Raw genomic sequence first — 23,054 nt, 5'->3', positions numbered from 1 at the left:
GAGACATATGGTATATTGCGTGCCTTCGACCAAATAATATCATGTTCACGCATCACGTTTTCCCTCTCATGTGGTGAGAGGTGATATCATGCACCAACTCATGAGAAGCTGCATGTGCTATGCATTTATTCAGCCTACTTTCTTTTTTTTTTTTGCCTTCTATTAATGACTGATATTCTTCTTCTCGGTGACTGGAAACAGAATATTGGCCACTTGATGTGACAGAGCAGTAAAGTGTGATTTATGTTTCAAAGGTCTAATTGGCAGCATTTCCTCCGTCTCCAGGCTGCACTAGTCAGATTTTTGACATATCTGAAAACCTTGGGAGATATATACTTGGCCTTAAACGGCGCTGGCTGGTCTCGGATAATTTATCTCTGTCTAGAGCTACCACTGAATAAAGAGCAGACCTGCTTCTGTGGCGAACTGTATTTCTCTCTGGAAATATCAATTTACGTAGTTCAGCAGAACAATGTCTTGATGGAAAACTTTTTTTTGCAGAGTAAAAAAAAAACACAATAAAAAGGTTATAGATGCAGGCAGTTTAGGAAGAGCTCATATAACTTTACACCATACTATATTTTTTCCAGCCGTTTTATCATAAAATCCAAATATATTGTCCCTTAACATTTTATGTACTGTCATGCGATACAGCATTCATTTTCCCAGGACAATTTTGATAAAGTAGACGTTAACTATGGATGGCGTTGCCTTTTTGGTGTCAAGTGTCTCAACAACTGAAATTTGGTCAGGATGAATCGTCACACATGCAAAAACAGGACGCAAATGCAGACACAGGAGCAGATTGAACACAAAAAGTGAGCTTTATCGAAAGCTGATCACCAATCGCCCCCCAGAAAAAGGAAGCCATGGAACGGGCTCAGGTGAACGAAACAGGATGAACTGGACGGACGGACCAACAAAGAGTGAGGGAACAACACAGGCTTAAATACAAGCAAACCTAATGAGGGGATGAGGTGCAGGTGGAGTGAGGGAAATGAACGGAAACACACTAGAAACAGGGAGAAGGGGCTGGAAAAGACACTGGAAGGAGGGGAAGGCTAATGAGGGAGATGCAGTGCAGGTGATGAGGGAAATCAGACTGGGGAAGAACTGGGCTGGGCTAATTAATCAGATTGAGCACAGGTGTGGAGGGAAAATCAGGCCACACGAAAACAGGAGGGAAGACACTGGGAAAGGGCAAAAGTCAACACAAAACCAGAAAACACACATAAAACAAACCCACAATGAATTAAAATGACAGGACTGTGACAAAGAGGAAACCATGTCAGTGTCCCGTCATGTTTTACTTCACTTAGAGGTGAAAAGTTATCATTGCCAGCATGAGTGCAGAATGAGAACGTGTACGCTTCACGTCTTGGTTTCAAGGTTTGGCGTGAGACCACGTTGGATTACTTACTACAAATGTTAGCATACTAACACTTGCTAGCATGGCAAACATTATACCCACTCAATATCAGCATGATAGCCTCACATGGCTATAAAGTCTTGAAAGTAAAAATATAAATACAAATATAAATTACGTTTATGATATAATCAGTATATTTCTATCTTATTCATTTGATTTGATTCATTTAGATTTCACTGTAAAATGAGAAGAGTTGTACAATGTTTGTTGCAAAATGTTAAAAACTAAACGTGTCTCTGTTCCTTCTCCTCCGTGATGACCTTAAACGTCTCTTTGTGATTGACGCTTCTGTAATAAAGTTGCACTGCTGTAAAATCCAATATTTACATTTTAAATAACATTAAAATGATTTAAACTTGATATTGATTCTTTTTCACGCTGTTTAACGTTGCAGGATTTACGATGAATGACGACTCCCAGCTGAGTGACCGCCTGTAAACAGCATCGGTGCTTAATTCATTGTGAGCTGTAGCTTTTGCAGATTATTCACAGTTCTGTCACTGCTATGTTATGCAAACACACAGTCCACGCCTGCTTCATAAATCCTCATATAATGTCTGGTGCAGGGAATTATCTTAACACGGCGAGAGAAACAAGCAAAGCCTTTTAGCTGTTGAGGCAATATTGATTTGATTTGCTCCCTAAAAAGGGGAAATTTATAGATGCACACACTGTCATCTCCAGAGAGCGATATTAGTTTCCCTCCGGAGGAAAGGATGCTGTCTGAGCGAGGCGTGAAGAACTGGGTCCAGACTCAGCGGGAGCGCGGGCCCCTTCGTGAATGTATAACATGTTATTAAAGGAGAGAAAGTTGTTACAGGACTGTTTCTCTTGAAGGTAACCCAAAGCCGTGGTCGCAGGAAGAGAATTTATTTCTCGCAGTACGCCGAGACAGCTGACGACACTAAACCCTCGTCTCAGTTTCCCCGCCGTCCTCTCCTTCCTCCCTGCTTTTTCCTCTTCGCTCGCTCAGAGTTGCTGCCTCAGCTACTCTCACTTTCACGAACCTCACAGCTTCACTTCAGGAACAGTTTGTTCGGTGTGCTCGCGCTCGAGGCTTTCGTCACGGTCAGCTGCATTGTTTGTTTGCTAAAAATTGATTAAGCACCAACTGGGGGAAAAGCCAGCCGGAAGAGAAAACTAAACTGAAACATAAAATGAACACAGACAAGTCCTTCGAATCAGTAGCTGTCGAGTCAAAGTCGAGTCTCAAGTCATTTATTTTCTGTTAAGTCAATCAAAACGGTGACTCGAGTCGACTTAAGTCCAGGTCACAGTGACGAGAGTCCACATCTCTGGTCAAAGACGATTTTGCGTCATTAGTTTTAAACATCTAACTTCCTGAATCTTGATCTAAGATTTAAAGGTGCACTCTGTAGTTTTAGGGAAGACATTTTAATCAGGAGACAAAAAGCTTCATTGGTTCATTTTTTTATGCCGACACAAAGTAAATAAACAAACTGACCTTAAAAGGCCGACCCGTCCTATATCCCAAATTTGTGAAATGAGACTCAGAAATCAACTTTTCTTACAAGTACAGTAGCACCTTTAAAGGACGACGCAATTTCATACTGTTTTACTTTGTTTATATGTGGCGGACCCTGCCACCTCTCTAGCTTCGAACAGTGTTCTGGGGACCTTGTTTTCCTCTGAGAACAGCTTGTTTATTCACTTATGTAAAAAATAAACATTTCTGAGTTTATTACCTCAATAATATTGTAAATATTAAAATTCATAGTGCCCCTTTAAGTTATTTTATTCTTTTCTATTTTATTCTGTTCTGTTCAGGTGTCCTGGGAAATTTTACAGACACATCACATGTATGTGAGCTCATGTACGTTGGCAGTCTTGCAGAAGTTAAGTTTGTCTCGCTCAAGTTTGATCAGTCTCACGTTGTTTTCCATTCGCGGACCGTTGTGTGTCCTGGCAGACCAGCTGATGCATCTGTGGGACAGGAAGATCTTCCCAGCTACAATCTGCAGTAGACGCTGATAGCAAAGTTTCACATGTTCGACATACTCTGTGCTGGCGGTGACAGACAGACAGACCGAGGAGGTATAAGAGTCGTGAAGTGAGCTGAGACAGTGTGTGTGTGTATCTACAGTCTGATCATGATGCAGACACTGGCCCTCCTCCTGCTGCTTCAGGCAGCATATGGTGAGTAATATGCTGAAGACTGAGTGAGGAAAAATGTATTTATGTTCAAAAATACAGATGTTTGGCATTAATATTAAGGAATTTAAAGATATCAGATTCATTATTACGTGTTTGTAGTTTTTGGATGTGGTGCACCTGCTGTCCAGCCTAACACCAACAACAGGGTGGTGAATGGAGAGGATGCTCGTGCCCACAGCTGGCCATGGCAGGTACTGTGACCTTACTGTCTTATATCCACTTCTCATAGAGTAACTCTTCTCTTATTTAAAGTGATATTCTTTCTATGATTGTGTTTTTCTCCTCAGATCTCCCTGCAGGTGAAGCACGGCAGCCGTTGGCATCACACTTGTGGAGGGACTCTGGTTGGACCTCGCTGGGTGCTGACTGCCGGACACTGCATATGGTGACTAAGAGCGAGACATGTTTTGCCACCGTGTGATTGAAGGGTTAACGAGCGGGACCTCAAGGAAAACGTTGTGTCTTCCAGGCCAGGAGATGTGTACCGTGTGGTCCTGGGAGAATATGACATGACCCTGCAGGAGGGCACTGAGCAGATCAGAGATGTTCTGCGCATCATTGTCCACCCCAACTGGGACATTGACTTTGTGGCTGATGGGTGAGTTTATTTTGACTTGACAAAATGATGTGCACATACTAACTCAGTAAATCACATTATTGATAATTCTCTAACAGTAATGATCTTACCCTGCTGAAACTGGACAAGAGCCCCATTATGAATGACAACGTTGGCGTGGCTTGTCTCCCAGCGGCTGGAGAGATCCTCGCCCATGGGACATCCTGTTACATCTCCGGCTGGGGCAACCTCTACAGTAATGTCACCCCGTCCTCGTCTGTCATCCTGCGTTTGCACTGATCGCTGCAGATCACTGCAGGGTTTCACATGTGTACAAAAGGAATGAGTGATTTGTATTAGCATTAGCATTTGGGTCACACAGCTAATGACTTTAAGAATCTCCAAAGACTCTTCTAACCAGATTTTTTAAACCTATTTTTTAAAGTTTCTGTTTCCCATCCAGGTAGCGTTAGCCGGCTAGCTCATCGTTTTCATTCAGAAACAGAGTTCGTATCATCAGTAGACAGAATATTTTTCACCCAGATGGATAGAAACATCTCTTAATGACCCACTGGGTTTTTCAAACGTCACCGGTGAATTAGATTTCAGAGAAACTGATGGTGTCTTGATGCTAATGCATGGGAGGCACAAAGTTAGACAGTGTCGGTCAGTCACTTTTCATTTCTGGCAGCTTTTCCAAAGTTTAAAAAAAGAGCCATAGCCACCTAACGTTAGCATGTGGCTAGTGTTGGATGGTAAATTATTAACATTATATACAAATTGAACTGTGAAAAGTGAAGTATTTTAAGTAAGTTACAGATGAAAAAGCACTGAGATATCTACAGGTGTACACTGTAGGATCTGCACTACATTGTGCAAGTGGAGGATTTAGTTAGTTGAACAGATGCAGATGATTGTGTGGAGTATTTTAAGTGACTATAGTTTTGGAGTAAGTTTCCCCACATTGCTCTCTGCCTTGTATAATTAATGCGCACGTGTGTCACTAAGCAGCTGTGTCCTCTCTGTATGTAGCTCACGGTCCTATGCCTGACAAGCTGCAGCAGGCCTTGCTGCCCGTGGTGGAGCACAATGTGTGCAGTCGCAGCGACTGGTGGGGCACCACCGTCAAGAGCACCATGATCTGTGCAGGAGGAGACGTCGTATCTGGATGCAATGTGCGTGAGGCAACAACAAATTGAAAACTTGTTCCTGTCAGAAATGAAGAAAGGTCAGCTACTTCATACGATGTTCCTGTCTCTCACTCAGGGAGACTCTGGAGGTCCTCTGAACTGTCTGGGTGAGGATGGTAGGTGGTACATCCAGGGTGTAACCAGCTTTGTTTCCTCCCGCGTGTGCAATGAGGTGAAGAAGCCCACGGTCTTCACCCGCTTGTCTGCCTTCACCGACTGGCTCAGTGACGTGAGTTCATCTATAGACTCTATTTGATCACACAGGAATGTGACCCCACCACATGTTACTGGTGAATAAAACATGTCATGTGTCAATAAGTCATGTTGTCTCCTCAGGTCATGCTGCACTACTGAGGATCTGCTGGACACCGGCTGATCAGCTCCTAAAAAATAATGAGGTCCCAAGTCCCAGAACGTTCTCTGGTCATTTCAGATCAGACGCAGAGCAACACGTCTGTCATCACTGGAAAACTCTGACAATAAAAAGATACAAAATATTTAAATCATTTTCATACACTAAAGCTTCGGCGTGTCTTTTATCAATGTGTCTAGTTATACTCTGTTGGATGTTAATGTCTTTTAAAGATCAGAGAAATGTATGAAGTGCAAAGACTCACCGGCTCTGTAAAAATGCAGAGCAGCACTTCATATTTCACCCCCCACCCCTGTTGTGTGATAAGAAGAATGAGGAATGGCTGCCCATCAGTGTACGGGAGGACTTATGAATCAGTATTTCCTATCAATCATCACCAAGGTCGGCCAAGTGTCAGCGCCGCTGAAAGTACTGTCTGATACACCAGGTGGGAGCCGAGCTGCAGAGCAGCACTTCACATGAGATAAACTGCAGCAGTAGGTTACCTTGATGCACGACCTCAGCTCTCTGCTGCAGCAGATAGCACCAGCGTCTTGAGCCACTTTGACAAATATACATCCGGTTTGTGACAACAGACTTTGTTTTTTCTGGCATAATAAAGTATGATGAGCAAAAAGGGAAGATGAAACAACAAGCTCACAACTTTGTTTGAGTCCATCATGTTGAAAGTGTTTAACAGCAAGAGTGATCAACGCAACAAAAGCTTAGAAGTATCACAGTGAACTCATCAGTATTCACTAAAGCAAAACTACAGTGTAGAAATATCCTCTATGGAGGACTGAAACTGCCAAAATCAGAAATATTTTTTCTTTATTAGATAGATTATTTTATACATTTAAACATTTAAAAAATAATAAATAAAAAGTAAAAGTAAATAGGAAAGTCAAAAAATGTGGAATGCAAAGGTAAATAAATACAAAGGCAGAAATATCAACTCATGTCACATTTTATAAATTAAGTTATGCCAACATGTATTTTCAATATTATTTCTGGTGCACTTAAGGCCATTTAATTGTTTGTTTGTTTGTTTGTTTGTTTATGATTTTAGTAGTTTCAGCCCTCCATATACTAAGAGTAAAAGCGCAGAAGTATCAGCATCAAACATACTTAAACAACCTGAAGTAAAACTTCTCATTTTGCAGAAGAGCCCATGTCAGAGTTACAAACATGTTATTGGCTTAAAGTTATTAGTGCGTTAATTTGATTAATGCATCAATTTCTCACACCAATGAATCCTGATGGATTTGGTGATTATATTTTGTATTAAGAAGCTGAATCTGAGCTAATTTCCACTGGAGGGTTTATATTTCTTCTTCTTTTTCTTATTTCTATCCCTGAACAGCTTTCAGTTGAATACTGTTGTCCAGTGAGACGAGCTGCCTCACACACACACACACACACACACACACACACACAGAAGAAGTGCAGCTTAATCACCCGTCTACCTCATACAGACTCATTAATGCTTGATTTATTACCTTAACTACATTTGACACTTGCATTCATTAACAGCGCAGCAGCTCCAAGACATCAGTGTTCACACAAATAAACATTTGAGAGCTTCCGTTCCTCTTCGGCTCTTTATCACCTAAAGGAGCACCGAGGATGGGATTTTAATCAGAAGAGACTGAGTGATTATTTTGTATTATTGCTAAACAAACTAAATAAACAAACTCTCTTTGTGTTGTGTGTTAATATGTGGCGGACCCTGACACCTTTCTGGCATCAAACCTTACTTTCCTCTGAGAACAGCTTGTTTATTCACTTAGAGTTTTTATTATTACCTCATTAATATTGTAAATATTAAAATTCAGAGTCTGAATTTCTTTCACAGCGCTCCTTTAAACACTGTGTGACACCAAACAACAGGCCCACACTGATGTGTGTAGTTCTGCTTCAGGCCGTCACATGAACACAAACCTTTTGACATTTATCTGTCCCCATCTGCTGGTCCGGGTGGGAACCTGCTCGGTGCTGACAGCATCACAGCAGCTCCATCCAGTGGACGGAAAAAAGACGAGAGAAAGACCAAAGTGCAACAGTGGCTGCTTGTGATCTGTAACACAAACATAAGGCTTCACAACTCTTGTGTTACATGTACAGTATAACATTTAACTTAATGAAAAGAAGCTGTTTAATCTTTGATTAGTGTGAAACAGGGCGGTAATTCCCACTGGGGACTTAACTTCCCCTCGGGGACTGAAATCGTATTTTGTCCAGATGAGAGAAGAGGAGCTTTAAAGAAGACTTGAATTGCCTTCAGTTATTACAGCTTGTTCAAAGCAATCAGCTGCACAAGCAGAGCCGTGAGCTGACTCTTCCTCATGCCCAGGATTTGCCTCTCAGGCTACATCCAGTGCCTTCTTGCTAGAGGTTGTTGGAGACTAAAGCAAAGACCTGTAGACTCGACTCCTGGCTTAAAACGTTCTGCATCCCTGAACAGCCACGGCTACAGGTGTTATGTTTTCTGGATGTGTTGTATCTCAGGAACGCTTGAGGAATTTCTTCAAATTTGGCATAAACATCGACTTGAACTCAACATTGAACTGATCCGATTTTGGTGTTCAAAGGTCAAAGGTCAAGAATTCATAAGCTGATTATGACAAAAAAAAATTCAGACAAAAGTCTGACAGGATAAAATGATGACGTGACGACTTTTATATCCAACAGGGTCAAAGGTCAACTTCACTGTGACATTAACTATCTATCTGTCTATCTATCTATCTATCTGTCTATCTTCTCTTCTCTCTGCTCTGCAGTTATTCTGTTATATTGTCTTCCTCCTGCTTTTTGCTTCGTCTGTCAAAGCACTTTGTAAACTCTGTTTTTGAAGGTGCTCTGTAAATGAAGTTATTTTTATTATCCTGTCCCGCACAAGAAAGAAACAGAGCAGAAAACAAACCAAAAAACCTACAAAGGTCATGTTTTATGATAATCTCAAACGAAATGAAATACTGTAAACTTTATTTATTTATAAATAAAATATTTTTTAATTTAAATGTTCAACTTAAAATAAATTAAAAGGATAAATCAAAAATATAGGCAAGAAAACAAAACAATTGCACTCATCTCTCCATGATACCCATCTCAATAAATCAAACAACGACATCAGATTTGGCCAAAAACAACAAAATAATTGCAAATTTGCTCGTTGATTGATTGAATATTCACAATTATTTTGTTTGCTCAGTCAGACTTGAACAAACAAAATCGTCCATCTCATCTCCTTTGCAGTGATATTTTGCAGTAGTCCTCTGTAAGCTAACCAGCTCTTCTGTATATTATCTGCATTCTGCTTCCCATGATTTCAACATAAACAAAAGGGGCTTTCTGTGCTGCTTAGTGTCAAGGTGGATGATGTGATATGACAGTTTGAAACATATCTGAGGAGCAGGAAAAGTAAAAATGCAGTCTTGGTGTTTCTTCTTCTGAAAACAAAGACCAAACCTGCAGAGAGACACGCTCTCCATCACACAGTCCTGCAGTGTTTGTAACCTTGACACTGTTGCTCCTCCGTCTCACCGCCCGCGGAGGATCAACCAGTTTGGGCGAGTTCTAACAGCTGAGTTTTTTATGGTTTTATGGATCACAGCATGGCCTACTCACAGCGTAATACTGCAGGGTGGCCCCCGGCTGTAACAAGGGGCCAAACAGTTTGACCCTGCGTGGACTGTGCCAGCATGGCAGGTAGGTGGCATCAACTCAGTGTCCTTCTAGGCAATCATTGACTCCGTTACCACAACAGATCGCTTCAGGACAAGACAACGTTAAAGATGATTTATAGGAGGCATGGGGAAGATACAGTATACAGTGGGGGTAAGATTGTGAAGGGGGTCTTGTATATAGGTCAAATAAGAAAAACATGTCACAATGTGTTTTCTTAAACATAATAAAGGTCACTCTCTAAAGGGAAGACGAAGAATCGCTGCATAATTACAGGCATACGGTTTGATTAGTGTGTGTGTGGGTGGAGGGACAATGAGAGCAGCGTTCCAAAGGTTAAAGGTAAGTCTCAGCTGATCTGTCCATCGTATGTGGGTCTCCCGGGTTTATTCCCACTGCTTCAAACCTAATGAGCTAGTCAATAAATAACCAGGAGAATTGTTAAAATAAAGCCACTTTCAGATGCATCTCCACACTTCGCCGTGTGCCGCACCCGAGTTTCCCCGTGCCGTGGAGGAGTCAAGGTCAGAGCAAGACACACCGATGAAATACCTTTCACATGTAATTTCACTGGTCATGACTGCACAGGAGCTGCTGCGAGTCTGAGGGCGTGAGCACACAGAGTTATTTATCAGGACTCACGATAAACAGTTATTTAATCAATAATCAATCATGTGCTGCGCCTGCCATTAATCACTTTCATCTGCAATTAATCAGCGGCTTATAATTACTCCTGCTGAAGTGCACTTATGTAATGTTTGAAGAAATGATAACATAGATTAGATTTAGATTATTATTATTATTATTATTATATTTTGGTTATAAACATTTAACACAACAAGTATATCGATACATTTTGATACGAAACTGATATAAAAAAACTCTTTTGATACCACAGCAAAATAAAAAAAGTTGTAGATAATTTTTAACTTATTTTATTTAGATTTTTGTGACTGAAGTGACTTTTTTAATTATAAATAGATCATATCATTTTAAACACATGATAGCATAAAATATTTAAGTATTTATACCTTTGACAACCTTTTTTGTTTTAAAAAGACATTTAAGCTTTCAGATACAGAGTAGAAGAAATATGATGAAATACACTGAGAACAGGTACTTAACATACATTTACATTACATATTTCTGTAAATGATTTATATACACATACACATCTACACTTTGTTCAGGCACTTTGCTTGAACAAAGTGTGGAGAGAAAGAAAGAAAGAAAGAAAGAAAGAAAGAAAGAAAGAATAATTAATAAATCAAAATCTATGAGTTATAAAAGTTAGTAAAATATGAGTTGAATTTGGAATTAATTTAAATTCTGATCCACATTCAGATTTTTGCAGGTTAATATACAGAAATGTTTCACAGAAACAACTTTAAATTTCATTTGTTCTGATGTTGTATTTACACCCTAAACTGTAAAAGTTGAATTTACTTTTAAAAATATCAAGGAATAAAACCTATTACCTCAAAATTACCAAGTAAAATGGACTATTAGTTTTATGTTAGCTAAAACAATTGAACAACTTTTTGCTTTTACTTTTATTATTTGTCTTCTTTATCTGGTAATTTTGAGGTTTTCTCGAATATTTTAAGTAAAGTCAGATTTTCTGGTGTAAAAAGTAAAATTTCTCTAAAAAAATGTGTGAGATTTTCTGAATATTTGACTCTTTTGAGATTCTCAAGTGTTCAAATAATTACATTTTTAAATGTATTTATAAATGTGTTAGTAATTATCACTTACAGTATACATTCACAGATAGATTGTTTCACTATATTATGTTTGCAAATTTTCACACAGTGTTTTTGTGAGTGGGTTTGTTAAATGTGTTTTTGTCGGTGCAGTTGTTTTTGCTGATCGCTGTGTACGTGATCCTGCCTGAGCCGCCTGTGTAGTAAAGTGGTGCAGTGTAATGATTATTGGTTATGACCTGTTGTTTAGAAGCTGGATCAAATACAGCACAGGTACAGAAAATCAGGCAGCTCATCCCTCGGGGAAAATATCTGACTTTAATCGAGATGACTGGGATGAGTTAAAGTGATAAAAGCTGGTCGAAGCAGAGTGTGACGGGCTTTTCAGACGTGAGGCTAAAGTCCTTAAAAATGATTTGAGAACATCCAGAGGGATCAAAATCTGAGGAGCAGATCACACAAAAAACTGACTTTGGTGAGGAAAGTAGATTAAATGCGTGACGAGGGACGCTTTAGAGTTGATTTTCAGAGACAGAAGTCATTGGACTTCAATTTCAGACGACAGATCATCACCGTGTGTGAATGTGTCTTCTGCTGAGACGCCCACACTTACCATAAAAATCAACCAGCCCTCTCAGGCCTCACGTGGCCAATTATATCAAGTATTACATATCAAAGCATCACCATCATCATCACATCAATCACCATACTGTAAATCACTTACTGATCATTTATGTCACAAACAGGTTTAATTTGTCTTTTCTTTAACTTGATCCTCCTCAACGAACCCACCGAACTCCTTTTTATGAGTACAAGATTAAACCTGCAGTGATTCTTTTATTGCAGTTTGGGAGTAACTGAAAGATCATCACCGGCTTAATCATTTACTTATGATTTAATCTATTCACACCATTTATTTTAGATGTAATAAGCTGTGTTGTTACGGTCATATCACAGCCATATATCGCGCTATAAACCTCCACTATTAAGCCATAAAAAAGTGTGCGTGTATGTGTGTGTGTGATATCTGAGGAGCTGTAAATGTGTGTGTGTGTGTGTGTGTGTGTGTGTGTGTGTGTGTGTGTGTGTGATATCTGAGGAGCTGTAAATGTGTGTGTGTGTGCGTGTGTGTGTGTGTGTGTGTGTGATATCTAAGGAGCTGTAAACATGTGTGTGCATGTGTGACATGGCGAGAGGGAATGAGTGTTTGCTTGTGTGCAGAAAGAATATGGAATAAGTGTCTTTTCCATATTTCATATAACAATATGAGCACACAGCACAAAGACCAACAGAGGATCAGTACTGTGTAGACCACTACTACTACTAATAATAATAATAATAATAATAATCAGAAGAAGATGAAAAAGTAGTAGCAGAAGAAAGAAGAAGAGAAAGAAGGAGAAGAAGATGAAGAAGGAGGAGGATGAGGAAGAGAAGAAGAAAAGGAAAAAGAAGAAAAAGTAGTAGAAGAAGAAAAAAGACAAATAATAATAAGAAGAAAACGAAAAAGAAGAAAAAAGTAGTGGAAGAAGAAAAAAGACAAAAAATAAGAAGGAGGAGGAGTACGAGGAGAAGAAAGAAAGAAAGAAAGAAAGAAAGAAAGAAAGAAAGAAAGAAAGAAAGAAAAGGCTTTTTCTCAGTATCTGATAAGAAAATAAATTAAATACAGCAGAATGAGAAAACTTGTGATTTCTAACATTGTGTCACCCCAAAGTGTTCCTCTTGTCTCCACTGGGGGGCAGCTCCATGTTCCCATTACTGTATTAAACACCGGTCCTCCACCTGTGGCTCCGACTAAAGCCTGGACACACAATATGAACTTTATACATACTGAAGGACACTTTTATTTTCCAACCAACACGTCACTGTTCAAAACATAATAATAATAATAATAAGAAGAAGAAGAAGAAGAAGAAGAAGTTGCTTTAAGGTGTGAGTCAGTCAGTATATGATCTGTAGCAGCTGCAGTCAGTCAGTGTATTAAACACTGTGCCACACACACAGGTGAACCTTACGGACACTTGTACTCTGCACATGTGCGACCTTTGAACTGAGAGCAGCAGAGATGTGTGTGGTGTGAGTGTGTGTGTGTGTGTGTGTGTGAGGGTGGTGGTGGTGGTGGAGGAGGAGGAGGAGGAGGAGGAGGGGTGGGGGTGGAGGGGTTGCTGCCGGTGCTGCGCTATAAAAGCCGCTCTCAGCCGGGAAGTGAGCAACAGGTGACCCAGGTGAAGCCTCCTACTCACCGCTGCTGCAGGTGCGTACACCGCCATCACCGCTCTGTCACAGAGAGGCCACATGGACAGATCACTGTAGCTGAGGATAATTAACTCGGATAATCTCGGACAGCCCTTATTTCTTCTTCATCTTCCGCTTTTTACGCCGTTTTTACTTTTCATGACTTTAATTTGGAGATTTACTTTTACTTGATCAACCGTGAAGGTGGTCTGAAAGAGGTTTCTGTCGATGTAGAATTTCTTTGTGTTATAATTAAGTTGTTTACAAAATAAAATCTTTGCATTGAAAGAGTCATTTTATTTTGAAAAGGTAACACAAGGAGATAACTTCCAGCTTGCTCCTTCTAATTGTACACATATTATAATTGCATATATGTACCGTGTAATGATCTCTGCTGTCACCGTTCCTCCCTCAGATCATCATGGCTCCAAGACCACAGGTGGGGACCGATTCCTCCCCAGCTCTCGGTACGTCTCCTCTCCCTCAAACCTCCTCATGCTGTGTGTGTGTCGTTGTCACCTTTCCTAACCGTTCCTTCCTTACCTGCCCTCCGTCAGATGACAAAAACTTGAATAAAGATGTGGAAATCCCGCCGGCCTACTCCACCATGGACCTGGTGAATGAGGAGAACGAGGAGAAAGAGCAGGAGGAGGACCCGTGGGCGCTCCCGGAGCTCGCAGACACTGGGGTCAAGTGGTCAGGTGAGGCAGCAGGCCCTCTTCGCCCTCGCACTGCACAGAGTGGATACCTTTTTCAGAAAACCTGACTCTGATTCAGCGCTTTGTTTCTCTTTGCAGAGCTGGACACAAAAGGAAAGATTATAAGAGTCCTGACTGGTATCGTGAAGTTCTTCCTGCTGCTCGGACTCCTCTATCTGTTCATCTGCTCGCTGGATGTTCTCAGCTCTGCTTTCCAGCTGGTCGGAGGTAAAAGAAAAATCAATCACTGCACATTTACTTTACTGACTTTACAATGCCAGGCCTTATGTAACGTGTGTGGAGTGCTGTGTTTTTGACCTGAGGCTGTTTTTGTGTGTCTGTGTGTGTGTGTCCAGGCAAAGCTGCCGGTGACATCTTCCAGGACAATGCTGTGTTGGGTAACCCTGTGGCTGGGCTGGTGATCGGGGTGTTAGTCACAGTGCTGGTGCAGAGCTCCAGCACCTCCTCCTCTATTGTGGTCAGCATGGTGTCCTCTGGATGTAAGTAGACACACACACGGCAGCAGCGGATGCATTCATTCATTCATACGCTTTATTACACATTCAATTTCACTGCTTTTATTCTTCAGTGCTGGATGTTCAGTCTGCGGTGCCGATCATCATGGGCGCCAACATCGGGACGTCTGTCACCAACACTATCGTGGCTATGATGCAGGCAGGAGACCGAAATGAGTTCCGCAGGTGAGCTTTAAGGTTCATTTATCAGTCATTCTGGTATTAATGGACTTTCTGTCCCGGGCCGTACACGAACCATGCCAGTTTCTGTTGTTTCCAGTCAGAAAACTTTCTACTGCTCCTCGTAAAAACTGAGGAGAACTTACTTAACAGGAATTTAACGTTCTTAAAGGTGCATTATGTAAGAATTGGCCCTCTGTGGACTTCATCAGAGTAACCGCTAACTGCTGCTAACTGTAGTTGCCATTAGCTAGTGAGCTAATTAATCGTGGACCTAGTTATATTGGCTAAATCTGCCCGAACTAGGAGCTTGATGCACTGGGGGGAGTGTTGGTGTCGTTTACTATCAGACTGTCACCTCTTGATGTACAATGTGGCTAGCTTGTTAGCATGCTCGCTTTAATAGATATATCCCTGCAACACAATACATCTTTTAGATAATGTCACAACTATTATTCCTTCACATCATTCACACAAAATAATGCTGCAGTCAAATAATAACTCTGAAAATGTCTGGTACACGTTCAAGACTGTGTTCCTTCCTTTCACAGGGCATTTGCCGGCGCCACGGTCCACGACTTCTTCAACTGGCTGTCTGTGCTGGTTCTTCTGCCCCTGGAAGTCGCCACAGGTGCTCTGTACAAACTCACCCAAATTCTGATCGACTCGTTCAACATCCAGACTGGCGAGGACGCCCCCGACCTGCTCAACGTCATCACGGACCCTCTCACCAACTCCATCGTCGAGGTAGAGTCGGCGACATCGAAAAAATCGAATGCTTGATTAAACATCAAGTCTTTTGTAATTTGCTAAATGTGTTTAAATGTGTGTTTTGTTGTAGTTGGACAAATCTGTCATCACTGGCATCGCCACTGGTGACCCAGCCGCCAGAAACATGAGCCTGATCAAAAGATGGTGCAAGAAAGAGGAAAACACGGTAAGAAATCAACAAGAGCTGCATCACGTGCATAAATTATTAGTTTGCCGCACAGTGAACAGTGAAAACAGATGATAAAGCTATGGTTACCTCTGCTTATTCCTCTTAATGACTGATATTGTCCTTCTATTGTGACCACAGTCATTCTGTTGTTAGCTCATACTTTGAAGGTGTGTTATTTCATAAAAGGTGGAATCTAACATGTGATTATTAAAAGATTATCATGGCTGCATTGAATTCTTAATTATCACACTCGCATTTAAAGTTGTTTTTGCCTTTGGTCTTTTTTTCCTCTCAGACCTTGTGGAACAACACGCTGGCGAACTGCCCTGCTGGTGCCGTCTGCTTTGTGGAAGGAAACCAGACCTGGATAACTTTGACCGATTACCAACAGAAATGTAAGCGTGCCTCCGTCAGTGAATGTCTGTGGTCGAAAAAAAAAAAAAAGAGTACATTTACAAAGCAATTAGGATTACCCGATCCACTGAAGCTCAGTGAAACATGAGACACAACAACCTCCTTCATCCAGACCCTCTGATGTCCGGACAATGACTACCTTTGAGCATTAACGGTGACTCAGCTCATACCCTCCCCTGACCCGTCTACCTGCTCAATAAGTCCATTCACGCTGTCTCGTTGAAGCACCTGAGGGCCATAAAATGGATCACTTCTTCAAAGTATTATGCCCCTAGCTTAACTAAATGCTTTTGTGCTTGGTTTTGAAAGTTAAAAACATTCATTTTTTTACTTTAATCGGATCAGAAACTGGTCTTGAGGGACAGACCTCAGTTTGTTTCCAAATTACAGGGAAAGACACCACAAAATGCTGCTTTATCAGCTCCATTTATCAAAGACAGTTTGCTCTAAAGTGAGTCATCAGCACGAGGCTATTTTTAGCTGTCATATAATGCAAGCGTAGAGCCGACACTTAAATGCCAATCATCTCTTTGACCGTCCGTTGCAGGCAAACACATCTTCGCCAACACTTCTTTGTCGGACCTGGCAGTGGGCCTCATTCTGCTGGCTATGTCTCTGCTCGTCCTCTGCACCTGCCTCATCCTCATCGTCAAGCTGCTCAACTCCATGCTGAAGGGGCAGGTGGCCGTGGTCATCAAGAAGGTGCTCAACACAGGTGAGAGAGTTTTCCTATTAAAACGCTCTCTGCAGCCTGTTTGATAGTCAGCACATCTGCCTCCGTGGTGATGCTTGATGAGCAACACAGGTACAGCCTCCCTGTTGCTTCCGGCTCGCCTCCAGGTCCACAAGTCCTGTTGCGTGACAGCGAAAGCTCAGGAACAATCAAAGCTTTGATAAAACTCCTCGGTGGTCCGGGTATTATGTGTGCAGTCACACTGAGCTCCCTTCGTCAGGTTTATTGCTCACCCCCTGTCTTTCTGTTTGACTACAGACTTTCCCTTCCCCTTCGGTTGGGTGACTGGCTACATTGCGATCTTGGTGGGAGCAGGGATGACCTTCATCGTTCAGAGCAGCTCCGTCTTCACCTCAGCTATAACTCCTCTTGTTGGTAAGTCGTCATTGACATTATAATTTGGCCGTGTTTTCTTTTTTCAATTTGACTTTTGAGTTTCCTTCCAAACTTGTCAAAAGTTGCTGCTTTGAGGTTTTACGTCGGGTCATCCCAAAGCGTCAAAGAGACTCAAAGGTCAACTTTCTGACAAATTGGACCTTTAATCAAACCATGATTTTCATCCTATGAATTGTGTTTCACCAGGTATCGGTGTCATTAGCCTCGAGAGAGCCTATCCTCTGACACTGGGCTCAAATATTGGTACGACAACCACTGCTATACTTGCTGCTATGGCTAGCCCTGGAGAAACACTGGCCAACTCGCTGCAGGTAAGGTTGCATAAAAAGTTTCTCTAGCGCGTTTTATCAGCTACGTTAGTGACGTGTCTCAAATGGATGGCAATGTTGGTCTCGATGTACCACTTTGAGCCAAACTGAAACACCTCAGTAACTATTGGATCGATTGCAATAAAAACATTTAAGCATGGATGGATTGACATGAAACACAATGCAGATATTCGTGGTCCCCAGAGGATCAATCCTGTTGACTTTGATGATCACCATTCGGTTAAAGTTTGGGGTTTTTAGTGAAATATTTCAACCACGAATTGATGCATTGCCATGACATTCATTCATGGTCCCCTTTAGGATAAAGTTTGATCCTCTTTTAGGGCACATGCACAGTCTTCACTGATGTTTAAGCAGTGGTACCAGGTGCCGCAACTTTTTTATATTTAAGGTGTCACATGCCATCAGAGGGGGGATGAAAACTTTAAATACGTGTAAAAAAAAATGTTGGACTGTCGTGCACAAATCAGCATTATCAATGTAACGTTATCTAGCTAGCTACATTATTGCTGATTGATAATGTCTTTGGGATCAAACAGTGATAACCTTGTCTGAATGTCATCTGTGTTTTTTTCTAGATTGCACTCTGCCATTTCTTCTTCAACATCATGGGTATCTTACTGTGGTATCCAATCCCCTTCACGCGAGTGCCCATCAGGTTGGCCAGAGGGCTTGGGAACCATACGGCCAAATACCGTTGGTTCGCCGCCCTCTACCTCTTCCTGTGCTTCTTAGTCTTGCCTCTGTCTGTGTTTGGCCTGTCGCTGGCCGGCTGGAAGGTCCTGGTCGGCGTCGGCGTGCCCATCGTAGTGTTGGTTGTCTTTGTGATCATTGTCAACGTGATGCAGGCTCGCTGTCCCCGCTTCCTGCCCAAGATCCTGCGCACCTGGAACTTTTTGCCCCGGCCCCTGCACTCCATGGCGCCCTGGGACGCCGTGGTGACTTCGGGCATGGGCTTCTGTCGCAAACGCTGCTGCTGCAAGTGCTGCAAGTGCTGCAGAAAGCATGGCGAGGACGAAAAGATCAGGAGGAGCAGCGTGAAGAGTCTGGAGATGTACGATAATCCGGCCATGGCAAAAGATGAGGACACAAAGGGGTCTGATAGGGCTACACACTTTTAAATTATTAAGTTAAATTTGTATCCGTGGGCGATTCTCAATGCAATAATGTATTTGAAACACACTCGTAATTGTTCATCACTTCTCAGGTTGTGGTGTGTTGATCATTTCCCTTTGCAGGATGATGTACTGAGCACTGTCGTAAACACTGTATCACCATAATGCTGAAGAATATGAACAGAAGTGTTGGACATGTTATTATAAACCTGCTGTTTCTGGGCATGTGATGTTTATTTTTATGATGGTTATTGCTCAGACTCACTATCTGCGTGAGTTAACAATGGGTGGTTCCCAATTTATTTTTGTATTTTTTATGTTATATGTAAGAGGCCTTCGGTTCTTCTTTCGACTTTGAACACTTTAAATTTCAAATGTTTAATGTAGCATTTAAACTATATGTTATCCTTCAGTATTTAAGACTCTTGATTATTTGTAAATAAAAACAATTTACTATTTTTAAAGTGCAGTGTTGTCACTTTTTTTTCACAGATTTCCATCTGTATTATGCACTCAGCACAGCCTTGCTATGTAGGGTCATTCGTCAGAGTTATTTATAATTACTGACAAGTCTTTTTAATCAATTCATTTGATATTCAGCTCAGATATTGCTGCTCATGGATATGTTTTGCATGATCGATCAGATGACTCACTGGTTCCATGTGGGTGAACTTCCTGCAGCAAATAGATCCTCGCTTTCATATCTGATCCGCCTTTAAACACTTTCAGATTGATGCGCCAGGCAAAGTCCAGTTCATTGTTAGAGCAATAATATCTGGATTGCTCTTCATTCCATTTGTTGAACACTTTTTGAGAAGTTTGTGTGAAGAAAATGTTTGAATAAAATGTTTTGAAGTGGAAACGAACGACTAGATTCTGAAATACTTTATGCAGTTGGGGGTTGAGGGTCAAAATTACACTAGTGAGGGCATTAATACAGCCTGTAATGGTTCAACTTGTGCTTCTCTGATCTTGTGAGTCCCATCAAAGTATCCTCCCACACACACCACCCACACTGCTGTCCGTGACCACTGCCCTTCCTGCGTTTATGAGGCTCGGGGGCACCGGTGGATTTCATGTACTGAACATTCAGATCAAAGGGAGACATTAAGTTTTACTGTTATATTACTTAATTAATAATCACCATCATCATGGTGGACATGGTGGCTCAGTGGTCAATGCTGATACAGTAATGGAACTGAGTTCAGGGCCATACTTTCAGCCATAGTTGCTAAATAAGAGTTTTTCCTTTTCCATGTCAAATGTCATCTTTTTGATTTGTCACAGTAGTAAAACATAATCCCAGCATTCGAGCTTCCCAGCCTGAGAATGATGTCAGAGGAAAGTGGCCGCTGTGTGCATACGGTCTATTGATCAGCAACTGAAGAGATGATGGATTGTGAAAACCTAGATGCCTGTTCACCCATATTTCAAGGTAAAACAACATATTTGATGACACGTAAGCAGATGTTAGCATTCAACCACTTTCAAGCTAACATTACATTTGCTTGCATCCCGTGCGTTTCACTTCCAACTTTAAACAAATGTCTCCAAGATGTGTGTTGATATTCCTGAATTAATTTACGCCATTTCCTAATTGTATCGCATCAAACAGAAAGAGAAGCTAGAATCTAGCTCAATGCTAACGTTAGCTGTTGTCTAATGGAAGCTAAGTTGTCAAACCTGTTGTTTTTACTTCTTACATTTTCTTTTCAGTTACTAATCAATCAAGAAGCAGTGAAATGATGACAATTCGTCAGATTGCCTAGGTTTAACTATATGACTTGCACCCTGGAGCAGTACGACATTTAAGCTTCCCACCCTGCGTGAGGTCAGAAGAAAATGGCCACCGTGTAAATATCACATCCCATCACAATTAAAGGTGCAATATGTAAGAATTGGCCACCTGTCAAATTCAAACTAACTGCTGCTAAATGTAGCTGCCCTTAGCTAGTTAGCTCCATTAGCCGTGCAGCTAGCGGCTCAGACTTGGACCTCGGGACTAGGGGGGTTCTTGGTGTTTACACCACCAGCACAGGAGGTTTGGACCAGGACCGACCACAGCTAGCTGATTAGCATGCCAACTTAAGTATCTCAGCAACACAATACACGGACACCATGATGTCAAAACTGTTATTTATTCACATTATGTTGAAAATTTCAATTAGATTTTGACTGTTTTAAAGCCCCGTTTAACAGTGTGATAATTTAGTGAGTGCAGTGGATAATAAAACATTAAATTGCAGAGATATTTTATCTACCTGAGTCATCAGCTATGAGCGACATTTGAAAACTGAAACCTGACAAATGAACAGAGACAGTTCTGATCCATGCACCGTACCGACAATGAAAAGAAAATAGTTTTACTCTGTTATCAGACTGTTAGATTCAGGAGTTCATGTAAAGTGTAATCTAGTTTTATCTTCAGTCCTGCTGAGATTTGTCATATTTTACATCAGCCACAGACACGTAGCAGGAAGTTTCACAACTCTAAAGGCAAAAATGGAGAATAGCGGAGCGCTGGAAAGGTAGATTCTGCTGATGATAAAATGCAATTCTGCAAGACTGGGAATATAAATATTGAACCACGCCGTAGAGCAACACCAGTCTTTGGTTTAAGACCTGTGTAGGCATGTTTAATTTCAGTTGTTCATTATGTATATGGAAGAAACTACGCCTCCAGTTTCACCATCAGTCATAATCCTTCACCTACGAACCTTCACCCACAAAAGCGACAAAATGGCTCAGGATAGTTCACAAAGATATCGACAGTGTAAGAAAAGCTGACTGGGCTTCGGCTTCCACTGGCTCACCACGGAGAAACTATTCTGGAGAAACTTTTATACACACAAGCCGAATAAAATGAAAACTAATATCTGTATGGGGAGCACGTCTTAGCTGTTTCAAGACCACTGAGCGTGCATGAGTTATTATTCTATTCCAGCATTTCTGAACAGAGTTCTATGTGAAGATTATTTCCCTCCACAGCAAAGTCCATTATCTGGCAATAACATTAAATTATTTTCACCTGCTCTACTTCAACTCTTTAGGCAAGTGTGCAAGTGCGATTATGGATTTGGTCGTGGTTGAGTAAGAGAGTAAGAAAACTTCACTCCCCATAGAAATAAAGAAAAAAAGAAGAAGAAATAAACTCTCACATTCAAAATGTAAATCTTATTATCTGGAAAACAACAAATATTCATGAGTTTAAAACCTTTTTCTCAGGGCCTGCAAGCAATCTGTTGCTACACTCAACCTGCAATAAAGTGAATTACCCCACATTCAAGGTTTTATCAGTTATTATGCTATCAACTCATCTAAATCCTCACATGGCGACCCGAGGGATTAGCCAAGGATAATAAAAACATTCCAGCTCTAACTGTTGATTGCCGATCACAGTGATTTTACTGTGAAATAAAAGCTTTGGAACAGATCCAAGTTCAGATGCCGAACTGTCTTCTGTGTGTTTGGTGTGTATTATCTATGTGGTGAGTGACATGACATGATAAAACTCAAACTTATCAGATTTCCATGACACAAGATGAAAGTTGCATGGTTGGTCCAAGAAGCAACTCATGACGACAGTAACTACTGTTGATGATCTACTAGATCTAAGATTGGAGTGTCCATGCCAAACAAATGTTTATTTAGTTTCACCACCAAGTCGGCAAGGGGTGCACCTTTAATTTAAACCTGCTGTAGCTGATATTTTGGCCACTTGGGTGAAGGAACAAGGTGTAAACTTAAAGGGTAACATCGCCAATTTCACATATTAATGTGTGTTTACAGGTGTTGGGGAGTGCTTCTGCATATGTGGAAAAAGCAGTACTGCATAAAGCCTTTTGTGGCTCCAGAAGAAGCTGCATGTAATCTGAAATAAATTGCCTCTGGTGATGTCACTCAGTGACCAAGTTGCATTGTGGGTGCAAGGTTTTGGAAAGCAGTCAATTTTTCCAATAACAGTGTTGTACAGTTTAAAAACAAGTGATCTAATTGTTACATCAGAACCACAGATCAGCTTTTTTATTCCACGCATTCTTCTTCTTATTCAAAACATGGAGCCTACATTACCCACAATGCAACTTAGCAACTGAGTGACATCATTGGAGGCAGTTTATCAGATTACATGCAGCTTCCGAAGAAGCCTCAAAAGACTTTATACTACTTTTTTCACATATGCAGTTGTACTCCCCAAGACCTGTAGGCACACTTTAATGTGTAAAATTGGTGGCGTTACCCTTTAACACGGACATATTTCACCTTCTAGCTCAGTGACATTCACTTGATTCATTTGACATGAAAGGGTGTGTTTCTTTTGCCTTGTCTCCAGCTCTGGCAGTTACAAGGTTGCCATGAAAATGGCGCAGTAATATTTTAAGCGATGACTCAGGTGTGCTGTCGTGCTGATTT

General features: G+C 41.2%; 2 protein-coding genes across 2 annotated transcripts; both read left to right on the top strand.

Annotated features, from left to right (window-relative positions):
* Window positions 1-3,189: 3,189 nt before the first annotated feature.
* LOC311258403 (proproteinase E-like) lies at window positions 3,190-5,810 on the top strand. The gene is made up of 9 exons (XM_084354653.1): window positions 3,190-3,249; window positions 3,360-3,586; window positions 3,704-3,795; window positions 3,892-3,989; window positions 4,074-4,202; window positions 4,280-4,416; window positions 5,193-5,335; window positions 5,427-5,579; window positions 5,687-5,810. The coding sequence occupies exons 2-9, from the start codon at window positions 3,541-3,543 to the stop codon at window positions 5,702-5,704; spliced, it is 816 nt and encodes a 271-aa protein (XP_084210779.1). The 5' UTR covers window positions 3,190-3,249; window positions 3,360-3,540; the 3' UTR covers window positions 5,705-5,810.
* Window positions 5,811-13,289: 7,479 nt separating this feature from the next.
* Window positions 13,290-19,132, top strand: slc34a2b (solute carrier family 34 member 2b). The gene is made up of 13 exons (XM_084354317.1): window positions 13,290-13,343; window positions 13,740-13,791; window positions 13,882-14,025; window positions 14,122-14,250; window positions 14,379-14,522; window positions 14,612-14,723; window positions 15,269-15,464; window positions 15,559-15,654; window positions 15,953-16,052; window positions 16,619-16,786; window positions 17,063-17,179; window positions 17,387-17,511; window positions 18,108-19,132. The coding sequence occupies exons 2-13, from the start codon at window positions 13,746-13,748 to the stop codon at window positions 18,648-18,650; spliced, it is 1,920 nt and encodes a 639-aa protein (XP_084210443.1). The 5' UTR covers window positions 13,290-13,343; window positions 13,740-13,745; the 3' UTR covers window positions 18,651-19,132.
* The last annotated feature ends 3,922 nt before the right edge of the window (window positions 19,133-23,054 follow it).

This window comes from Pagrus pagrus (genome assembly GCF_965226575.1).
Source record: "Pagrus pagrus genome assembly, chromosome: 6".
Lineage (NCBI taxonomy): Eukaryota > Metazoa > Chordata > Actinopteri > Spariformes > Sparidae > Pagrus > Pagrus pagrus.
This window is presented reverse-complemented; position numbering and strand designations above follow the sequence as displayed.

Excerpts from the sequence above, each read along its gene's own strand:
- LOC311258403 (XM_084354653.1), top strand. The coding sequence starts at position 3,541 with ATGATGCAGACACTGGCCCTCCTCCTGCTGCTTCAGGCAGCATATG. Across the intron at positions 3,990-4,073 it reads ACTGCCGGACACTGCATATG|GCCAGGAGATGTGTACCGTG; the intron begins GTGACTAAGAGC and ends TGTGTCTTCCAG. Across the intron at positions 4,417-5,192 it reads CGGCTGGGGCAACCTCTACA|CTCACGGTCCTATGCCTGAC; the intron begins GTAATGTCACCC and ends CTCTGTATGTAG.
- slc34a2b (XM_084354317.1), top strand. The coding sequence starts at position 13,746 with ATGGCTCCAAGACCACAGGTGGGGACCGATTCCTCCCCAGCTCTCG. Across the intron at positions 13,792-13,881 it reads CGATTCCTCCCCAGCTCTCG|ATGACAAAAACTTGAATAAA; the intron begins GTACGTCTCCTC and ends GCCCTCCGTCAG. Across the intron at positions 16,053-16,618 it reads GACCGATTACCAACAGAAAT|GCAAACACATCTTCGCCAAC; the intron begins GTAAGCGTGCCT and ends CGTCCGTTGCAG.